The 10,860-nt window shown below is 38.3% G+C and overlaps 1 protein-coding gene across 1 annotated transcript in view; it reads left to right on the top strand.

Annotated features, from left to right (window-relative positions):
- Positions 1 to 9,252, top strand: part of LOC104983855 (multidrug resistance-associated protein 4-like) — a gene marked incomplete at both ends in the record, with an annotated part of 66,920 nt that extends 57,668 nt beyond the window's left edge. Inside the window, one exon of the mRNA XM_010833380.1 lies at positions 9,163 to 9,252. Within this exon, the coding sequence (XP_010831682.1) occupies positions 9,163 to 9,252 (90 nt within the window). The remainder of the gene's footprint in view (positions 1 to 9,162) is intronic.
- Positions 9,253 to 10,860: the final 1,608 nt, after the last annotated feature.

Here is a 10,860-nt window from a genome sequence, read left to right as displayed (position 1 = left end):
CTCCAAAATCACTACAAATGGTGACTGCAGCAATGAAATTAAAAGACGCTTACTCCTTGGAAGGAAAATTATGACCAACCTAGATAGCATGTTAAAAAGCAGAGACATTACTTTGCCAATAAAGGTCTGTCTAGACGAGGCTATGGTTTTTCCTGTGGTCATGTATGCATATGAAAGTTGGACTGTGAAGAAGGCTGAGCGCCGAAGAATTGATGCTTTTGAACTGTGGTGTTGGAGAAGACTCTTGAGAGTCCCTTGGACTGCAAAGAGATCCAACCAGTCCATTCTGAAGGAGATCAGCCCTGGGATTTCTTTGGAAGGAATGATGCTGAAGCTGAAACTCCAATACTTTGGCCACCTCATGCGAAGAGTTGACTCATTGGAAAAGACTCTGATGCTGGGAGGGATTGGGGGCAGGAGGAGAAGGGGACGACAGAGGATGAGATGGCTGGATAGCATTGCTGACTCAATGGATGTGAGTCTGAGTCAACTCCGGGAGTTGGTGATGGACAGGGAGGCCTGGCGTGCTGCGATTCATGGGGTCGCAAAGAGTCTGACATGACTGAGCGACTTATCTGATCTGATCTGATCTGACTCCTTGGTAAGAAAGTTATGACCAACCTAGACAGCATATTCAAAAGCAGAGACATTACTTTGCTGACAAAAATCTGTCTAGTCAAAGCTATGGTTTTTCCAGCAGTCACATATGGATGTGAGAGTTGGACTATAAAGAAAGCTGAGTCCTGAAGAACTGATGCTTTTGAACTGTGGTGTTGGAGAAGACTCTTGAGAGTCCCTTGGACTGCAAGGGGATCCAACCAGTCCATCCTAAAGGAGATCAGTCCTGGATATTCATTGGAAGGACTGATGCTGAATCTGAAACTCCAATACTTTGGCCACCTGATGCGAAGAGGTGACTCATTTCAAAAGACCCTGATGCTGGGAAAGATTGAGGGCAGGAGAAGAAGGGGACAACAGAGAATGAGATTGTTGGATAGCATCACTGACTTAATGGAGATGTGTTTGGGTAAACTCTAGGAGTTGGTGATGGTCAGTGAGGTCTGGCGTGCTGCGGTTCATGGGGTCGTGAAGAGCTGGACATGACTGAGTGACTGAACTGAACTTGTGTCCATGTAAATTCCATGTTATGTGGTTGTTCAAATTGAGAGAATCTAGAGAGAACTTGCAAAGGATCCGAGGAAACCATTCAGAAGGCAGACAGGGGTAGAAAGTTTAAAAGTGTAGACCGAGTGTCAACGTGACCCATAGTTTTATTCTTGCTCTGTCTCATATGACTGTAGGACCTTGTCGATGTCACCTGGCTGCATCCTTATTCCAGGTCTGGGAATCATTGTCACACAGATTTGCTGTGAAGATGTAACTGGGTGTGAAAATGTTTGCGCCTGTGTCTAGTTCTTAGGAGAGTTCAGTCAATAAGAACTATTGTTATTCTTAAGGATTAGGGCACAGACCTTTGGGTATTATTTCTGCTTAAGTAAAAAGAGTAGCACCTTCTGGAGTGACTCTACTCTTTAATTTCTGCTTATGTGTTTATAGTCCTTGGTTATTTTCTTTATATTTATTGTTACAATATAAACTAAATTATTTTTATAAATATAAATAGTAAAGCAAAGAAACAAAAAATACAGTAGGAATTTTGGGGAAAAGTGTAACACAGAAATGTATCTGATGTTTTCCACCAAAAGCAAGAGGACAGACTAGCATTTTTTTGTACTTTTATTTCTGGCTGTCCTCCCACCTGCTTCTCTCCTGATCACCACCTTGTACACACTGGTACTTTCTTATTTACTTACTTATACACCAAGACCTCTGACCTTCTCAGTCTGCCTCACATTCTCAACTCTTTTCTTCCTTTGCTTGAGGACAGAGCCTATATTTCTCATGTCTGTTCTTCTAGTGCTTGTTACAATCCCTGGCAAGTTACATGAGTATTGATAATTCCTAATGTTTGTGGAATCATTAACATGCCTTAGCCATTTATCCTATCACTTCCTGCTTAATCCTCGCAATTCTTTTGTTATCCTTACCTGACAGATTTAAAAATTGAGGCACTGGGAGCTTATCCCACTGATCAAGTAAGGGACAGAGTCAGGATTTATTTTGTGTGTGTCTGTTTATTTTTTTAAATTGAAGAATAGTTGATTCACAGTGTTTCAGTAGTACAGCCAAGAGGTTCAGTTATATATATTTATATATATAATTTTATATAAATATATATATTTATATATACATTATATATATGCATGTATATACACACACAGATCCTTTTATCATAGGTTATTGCAAGATGTTACAAATAGTTCCCTGTTCTATCAATAGATCCTTTTTTATCTATTTTGTATATAGTAGTGTGTATCTATTATTACCAGATTTCTAATTTATCCTTCCCTATCTCTTTTCCTTTGGTACCCATTATTTGTTTTCTATGTCTGTGAGTCTATTTCTGGGTTGTAAATAAGTTAATTTCTATCATTTTTTTTTAAGACTCCATATATAAGTAATCTCATATGATGTTTGTCTTTCTCTGTCTGATTTATTTCACTTAGCCTGACAATCTCTGGGTTCTTCCTTGTTGCTGCAAGTGGCATTGTTTGGTTCGTTTATATGGCTGATAATATTCCATTGTGTGTGCATGTGTGTTTATACTCCACATCTTCTTCATCCATTTATCTGTCCATGAGCATATCTTGGCTGTTGTTAGGTAGTTCTGTTGTGAACACTCAGGTGCGTGTATTGTTTTGAATAAGCGTTTTTATCTTTTCCAGATATATGCTGAGGATTAGAGTTGTTGGATCACATGGTAATTCTTTTTCTGCTTTTAAGGAAACTCCACATTGTTTTCCATAATAGCTGCACCAGTTTACATTCCCACTAACAGTGTAGGAGAGTACCCTTTCTCCACACCCTTACCAGCATTTATTATTTGCAGACTTTTTCATGATAGCCATTCTGACCAGTGTGAAGTCATACCTCATTGTAGTTTTGATCTGCATTTCTCTAATAATTAGTGATGTTGAGTATCTTTTCATATGCCTTTCGGCCATCTGTATTTTTCTTTGGAGAAATGTCTATTTAGATCTTTGGTCCATTTTTTGATTGGGTTTTTTGTGTCTTTGGTATTGAGCTGTATAAGCTGTTGTATATACAGAAATGTCTTGCATTTATATAGACTAAAATCAAAGTAAGAGATTTCTGTTACTTTGAAAGATTTCCCTTACTTTCTGAAAGATTTCTCTTTCAGAAAGAGAAATTAGGGAATCAACCTCGTTGGCCATCATGTCAAAGGGAAAAATAAAAACAATGCTAGGAATAACTAGGAATAAACCTACTTAAGAAGGCAAAAGACCCTTAATCTATAAGATGCTGTTGAAAGAAATTGAAGACAACACAAACAGATGGAAAGATATACTGTGTTCTTAGATTGAAAGTATCAATATTGTTAAAAATGACAAAACTATACAAGGCAACTTACAGATTCAATGCAATCCCTATCAAATTACCAATGGCATTTTTCACAGAAGTAGAACAAAAGAAAAAAAAAATTTTTTTAATTTATATGGAAACAGAAAAGACCTCAAATAGCAAAAAACCATCTTGAGAAAGAAGAACACAGCTGGAAGATTCACAGTCTCTGACTTCTAACTGTACTACAGACACACAATAATGAAAAGTATATTCCTGTCACAGAAACCAGGCATATAGATTAATGGAACAGGTTAAAAAACCCAGATATAAACCCATGCACTTATGGTCAGCTAATCTAAGACAAAAGAGGTAAGAATATGTAATGGATAAAAGACAGTCTCTTCAATAAATAGTGCTGGAAAATCTGGGCAACTATATGTAAAACAATGAAATTAGAACTCTCTCTAATAATGTAGACAAAAATAAAGTCAAAATAAATTAAAGACCTAAAGATTTGTAAGACAAGATCCTAGAGGAAAACATAGAATATTCTTTGACATAAATCACAGCAATATGTTCTTGGATCTGTCCCCTAAAGTCATGGAAAGAAAAGCAAAAATAAAGGGGACCTAGTTAAAAGGATTTGAAGCACCAAGTAAACCATAAATAAAACTGAAAAACAGCCTCTGGAAAGGAAGAAAATATTTGCAAATGTTGCAACCAACAAGGTATTAATTTCCAAAATATACTAACAGGATTCAAATTTAAAGAGATTCCCAACTCCAGAGCCTGGGCAGCAAATTACTCTGCTTGTGCCTTCAAGTGGCTGTTGAGTGTGGTCCATGTACAATTGATTTGTATCATGATTCATGTGCCTCCGTGTGCATACACACACACAGAGGAACAAAAATTTCACAAATAATATTACTCTTGCTCTGTGCTCTGATATTTTCTGTGATGCCAGTTCTATTCTAGTTCATATAAATGACAAAATGATGGTCACGAGGCACAAATTGATTTCCTGATCCATTCGTTGCACCTGCATTTTAACAAACACTGTCCCTCACTGTCCCCCTGCTGGGGGCTTCTGGTCCACATTAGCATCACAACAGGAGCTGCCCTGTTATTCCAGATTCTCAGAGCAGCCCTGCAAGGCTAACCCCAGTTTGCAGTAAGTCTTGGGAAGATTAATAATTTACCCTGAGTCTAATAACTAATGAGCAGTAAAATCAGAACTGAGAATTATCTGACTCCAAGTTTATTTTTTTCAATAAATGTTAATTGAACTAAATTATGTTCTCATCAGATATTTTCCTATTTTTTTTAAACATAACATAACATTTTATGTTAAAAAATCCTCAAAAGGATTCCCCAAACCATAATAAAAGTGAGTAAGTATGGAGCAAAGCCAGAAGATACTACTGCTAATGCCCTATCTCTTATTTGGACAGCATCAGTTTTGAAATGGGTTTATTTGTTTATGTGTCTTGGGCTAATAAGTGTCAGAAGAACATACTCAAACTCTTACCCCTCCCCAGTCAAGAGCCCTTTGTCTTTACAATGTCTTACTGGCTCAGAGGTGAAGAAAGTCTGTTGGTTTGGTTACATGAAGTTAAGTTGTCTAAGTGCAGAAAACTTAAATCTCTCTTCCCCCGAAATGAATAGGAAGCAGTGATGTTTGTGTCTCAACATCCTAATTTAGGGAAGCTGAGAGCAGACTCTGCAGAAGGGGAGCCCAGTGCTGTTTCTTTGAGTTGCCCCTTTCAGGTGAGCCACTCAGATAATGAACTTGCATCACCTCCCCTAGCTACCTGCTCTCTGTGATCCTTGGAGCAGCAGTGAGCTTCTGGGTTCCTCTCTCTACCTCTCTCCCAGGCTCGTCCCACCATCCTGCTGACCCTGCATGAGCAGATCAGAATTGGGGGAGATGGGATAGCAGCAAGGACCTGGATAGGAACCAGAGATAGGGGAGTGGGGACATAGACCATCAGTCCTGGGGGATCTTTTGAAGATAAATACTGTGTTTTAAAGAAGGTACTCCTCAATTTGTGTTCAAAATTCAGGAATGAGCAAAAATGAAAGCTCTTCCTAAATTATTTCCTTGAACAGAACAGGTAGGATGTATGTTCATCCTTTGTGCTGAGGATCTGAAGTAGGTTGATGTACAAAGTAGGTTGATGAACAAAGGATGTATGTTCATCCTTAGTGCTGAGTATCTAAAGTAGTTAAGTATGTTTCTCAGAAAGAACACTGATTGAGATTATGTTCATCAAGCAGCTGCATATCTGAAAGAATCTGGAAAATGAAGTGAAGATGGAGAAAAGAGGAGTATTGGGGAGCAGCCTCCCCTTGCCTGACCATGTCATCTGTTTTAACCTCATGGAAACAACTGAAGGATGAAAAATTGCCTGCATGTAGCAATCTTAGGGTTGATAATTACAAAGAGTAAAAAAAGTTTTGTGAAAATCTGAAATAGAATGATGGTTCCCCTAACAAGGAACTCTTACCATTGCACAGATGGTTGTTTGGTCTTGGTCCTAAATTCAAGAGTTTGTTTATTTTTTTGTTTGTTTTTAATTTTATTTTATTTTTTAACTTTACAATATTGTATTGGTTTTGCCATATATCGAAATGAATCCGCCACAGGTATACACGAGTTCCCCATCCTGAACCCTCCTCCCTCCTCCCTCCCCATACCATCCCTCTGGATCATCCCAGTGCACCAGCCCCAAGCATCCAGTATTGTGCATCGAACCTGGATTGGCGACTCATTTCATATATGATATTATACATATTTCAATGCCGTTCTCCCAAATCATCCCACCCTCTTCCTCTCCCACAGAGTCAAAAGACTGTTCTATACATCAGTGTCTCTTTTACTGTCTCGTATACAGGGTTATTGTTACCATCTTTCTAAATTCCATATATATGCATTAGTATACTGTATTGGTGTTTTTCTTTCTGGCTTACTTCACTCTGTATAATAGGCTCCAGTTTCATCCACCTCATTAAAACTGATTCAAATGTATTTTTTTAATGCCTTAGTAATACTCCAGTGTGTATATGTACCACAGCTTTCTTATCCATTCATCTGCTGATGGACATCTAGGTTGCTTCCATGTCCTGGTTATTATGAACAGTGCTGCGATGAACATTGGGGTACACGTGTCTCTTTCCCTTCTGGTTTCCTCAGTGTGTATGCCCAGCAGTGGGATTGCTGGATCACTGGCAGTTCTAGTTCCAGTTTTTTAAGGAATCTCCACACTGTTCTCCATAGTGGCTGTACTAGTTTGCATTCCCACCAAGAGTGTAAGAGGGTTCCCTTTTCTCCACACCCTCTCCAGCATTTATTGCTTGTCAAGCTACCAACGGTATTCTTCACAGAGCTAGAACAAATAATTTCACAATTTGTATGGAAATACAAAAAACCTCGAATAGCCAAAGCCATCTTGAGAAAGAAGAATGGAACTGGAGGAATCAACCTGCCTGACTTCAGGCTCTACTACAAAGCCAGAGTCATCAAGACAGTATGGTACTGGCACAAAGACAGAAATATAGATCAATGGAACAAAATAGAAAGCCCAGAGATAAATCCATGCACTTATGGACACCTTATATTTGACAAAGGAGGCAAGAAATATACAATGGATTAAAGACAATCTCTTTAACAAGTGGTGCTGGGAAAACTGGTCAGTCATTTGCAAAAGAATGAAACTAGAACACTTTCTAACACCATACACAAAAATAAACTCAAAATGGATTAAAGATCTAAACATAAGACCAGAAAGTATAAAACTCCTAGAGGAGAACATAGGCAAAACACTCTCCGACATAAATCACAGCAGGATCCTCTATGACCCACCTTCCAGAATATTGGAAATAAAAGCAAAAATAAACAAATAAGACCTAATTAAACTTAAAAGCTTCTGCACAACAAAGGAAACTATAAGCAAGGTGAAAAGACAGCCTTCAGAATGGGAGAAAATAATAGCAAATGAACCAACGGACAAACAACTAATCTCAAAAATATACAAGCAACACCTACAGCTCAATTCCAGAAAAATAAATGACCCAATCAAAAAATGGGCCAAAGAACTAAATAGACATTTCTCCAAAGAAGACATACAGATGGCTAACAAACACATGAAAAGATGCTCAACATGACTCATTATCAGAGAAATGCAAATCAAAACCACTATGAGGTACCATTTCCGCCAGTCAGAATGGCTGCGATCCAAAAGTCTACAAGCAATAAATTCAAGAGTTTTAAGGGAGACCTTAAATTTGGGTCTCAGGAGTTTTCAGTTCAGTAATCATTTTGAAATGTATGAGCAGTGATTTCACCACTTTGGAGGCATATTGGCCACTTAATCAACTTTGTGCAATAAAGCTCCTGTATAATTTCTTTTTAATTTTGGATTTTGCTTAGGGATACACATTTTTGGGGGCCACACCCCGAGTCTTCTGCATTCATTTGTCTCTCACCAGACTTAAAACAGAGACAATATTGAAAGAAAGTACAGGAGGCTCTCTGAGTGTCATTCTTCTTCATGACTAGGAAAAATAAATGTCTGTCTTCTTCATCTTCTCAGGCTTTTGTGAAGTGAGGAGGAAAGTCTAGCCCCAAGGCCAGGCAGGAGCATTTGAACAAGATTCTCCCTTGAAACTTGGTAAAAAGGAAAGGAATGTGAAGTTGCTCAATCGTGTCAGATTCTTTGCGAACTGGTGGACTGTAGCCTACCAGGCTCATCCGTCCATGGGATTCTCCAGGCAAGAATACTGGAATGGGTTTCCATTTCCTTCTCCAGGGGATCTTCCCGACCCTGGGATCGAAACTAGATCTCCCGCATTGCAGGCAGACACTTTACCCTCTAAGTCACCAGAGAAGTCCTGAAACTTGGAAGGACTCATACATTTCTAGGGTAATTTACTTGTGGCTCCTCCTAAAGTTGAACAGGAAAAGTTATTTGAATAATTTTATTATGACCCAGTCATAATGGGTTTCAGGTCATTCTGACCTTGCAGTTAGTAGTAAGGAGGCTCTGTGAGGCAGGTCATCCTGATGCACAGGTGAGAGAATGTGGGGATCAGGTTGATGTAGAATCCAAGGAGATCTTTCCTTGGACAGAGCTGCTGCAGACACCAGGAGGTGACTTCTGTTTGCATGTGTGAGGATGTTCTTTCACACAAATGGAGAGATTCCATATCCTAGAAGACTGACCAGTGGAGAAAAGAGCCTAGTTTATTCTTCAGTGCCAGTGTGTAAATATTTAATGATTTTGCTTTGAGGCACAAACTTCAACTAATCATGCTACTGATATTTCCCAGTCACACTAAGATTGACAATTAATTTATGTAGATCTTGATGTAAAGTTTCTCCAGTAATTATATCCTCAGTTTGCATGTGTGTGCTTAAGCCCATGGTCCCAGAAAGCCTTTTTTTTTTTATTTTAAAGAATCAAATTCTCTTTTCTATTCTTCAGGTTTTTTCTTAATATAAAAAATTTCTTCAACACTTTTTTCTTCTGTTAATGTTCAATAGTCTGCAGGATATCTTGTAGCATGCTTTGTACATGGAAAATTATTTTATAGATAGTTTTCTAAATATACATTTGCAATTTTATTATTAATACTTACAGTAATTTTGATATTTTATATTTTAATTCTGATCTGTAACCATTGGGATATAATGAAAAGAGGTTAAGTTAATAATATTCAGTATTTTGGGGTATTTAGGAACCTGTTTTATTCACTGGAACAATGAGGAACAATCTGGATCCTTTTAATGAACATACAGATGAGGAACTGTGGAATGCCTTAGAAGAGGTAATTTATTAATATTAAATATAATTAATTGTTAGTATCAGTATCCATGCATGTACATTTAGAGCATTGCAGGTAATTAAGAGGAGCTTAACAGTTTAACTGACTTTGTTTACCACCTAGAAGAACATTGATAACATGTATACACTTACAATGTTTATTAATTGATGATGATGAAAAACAATATAATGCCATGTTTCCATTTTAGCATTTTCCTTAAAACCTTGAATGACTAGACACATTATCTTGTCCTTTGCAGAGCACTAAATTAGACATTAAAGCTGTGGGATCAAATTCTACTAGTGATCTAGTGATGTAATTACCCTAATTACCCTCCAGTGTTCATTTTATTCCTTTGATCTTAGGGAACATCTACTAAGTGGAGACAATAGTAGTTTTTCATTATTAACTGAAAGATGTGAATGAGATCAGACCAATAAAATGAGGAAGTTTCATAGCAAAGTGTCTATAAAAGTATATTTTATAGTTGAAATATGAGAAGAAGACAGAAAAAAGAGATTCACACAGTCATGTCTGACTCTGTGATCCCACAGACTGTAGCCTGCCTGGTTCCTCTGTCCATGGACTTCTCCAGGCAAGAATACTAGAGTGGGTTGCCATTCTGTCCTCCAGGAGATCTCCCCAACCCAGAGATCAAACCTGAGTCTACCACATTGCAGGCAGATTCTTTATTGTCTGAGCCACCAGGGAAGCCCTGGAATGTGAGAATGATTACTTATTGGTGATTATGTCATTTTAATGCCGTATCATGAATGCAGGTAACAGAACCCTGGAGAATTTGCTGAGCTCTTGTATGGAGAGGTTCATTTCTGGAGAATTTTCTGTCATTTGTGTCACGTTTCCCCTTGCCCCTCTTCTTTGAATTCCCTCACCCTTGTGTGAAACATTTTTGACTATTATCTTGCTGTTGGTTTGAATATTTAATGCAAATTATTTTGTGTATTTGCCCTTGTTTTACAAATTGATTCTACTTTGGGCAGAAACTCTAGACTTGTAAACCATAGACAGTCTTTGAATTTTTCACAGGACCTAACTTAGTCCTTGGAGAAGGCAATGGCACCCCACTCTGGTACGCTTGCCTGGAAAATCCCATGGACAGAGGAGCCTGGAAGGCTGCATTCCATGGGGTCACTAAGAGTCAGACACCACTGAGCGACTTCACTTTCACTTTTCACTTTCATGCATTGGAGAAGGAAATGGCAACCCACTCCAGTGTTCTTGCCTGGAGAATCCCAGGGACGACGGAGCCTGGTGGGCTGCCGTCTGTGGGGTCGCATAGAGTTGGACACGACTTAAGTGACTTAGCAGCAGCAGCAGCTTAGTCTTTTGTTTCTAAAAAGTAAGCATGCACATTCCTATACACTAACAATGAAATATCAGAAAGAGAAATTAGGAAATGATCCCATTACCATTGCAACAAAAAGAATAAAATACATAAAAATAAACCTACTTAAGGAGGCAATGCCAAAGAATGCTCAAACTACCACACAATTGCACTCATCTCACACGCTAGTAAAGTAATGCTCAAAATTCTCCAAGCCAGGCTTCAGCAATACATGAACCATGAACTTCCAGATGTTCAAGCTGGTT

Source organism: Bison bison, unplaced genomic scaffold (genome assembly GCF_000754665.1).
Source record: "Bison bison bison isolate TAMUID 2011002044 unplaced genomic scaffold, Bison_UMD1.0 scf7180017863474, whole genome shotgun sequence".
NCBI lineage: Eukaryota > Metazoa > Chordata > Mammalia > Artiodactyla > Bovidae > Bison > Bison bison.
Note: the sequence above shows the minus strand (reverse complement) of the source record. Positions and strands in the feature narration are given on the sequence as shown.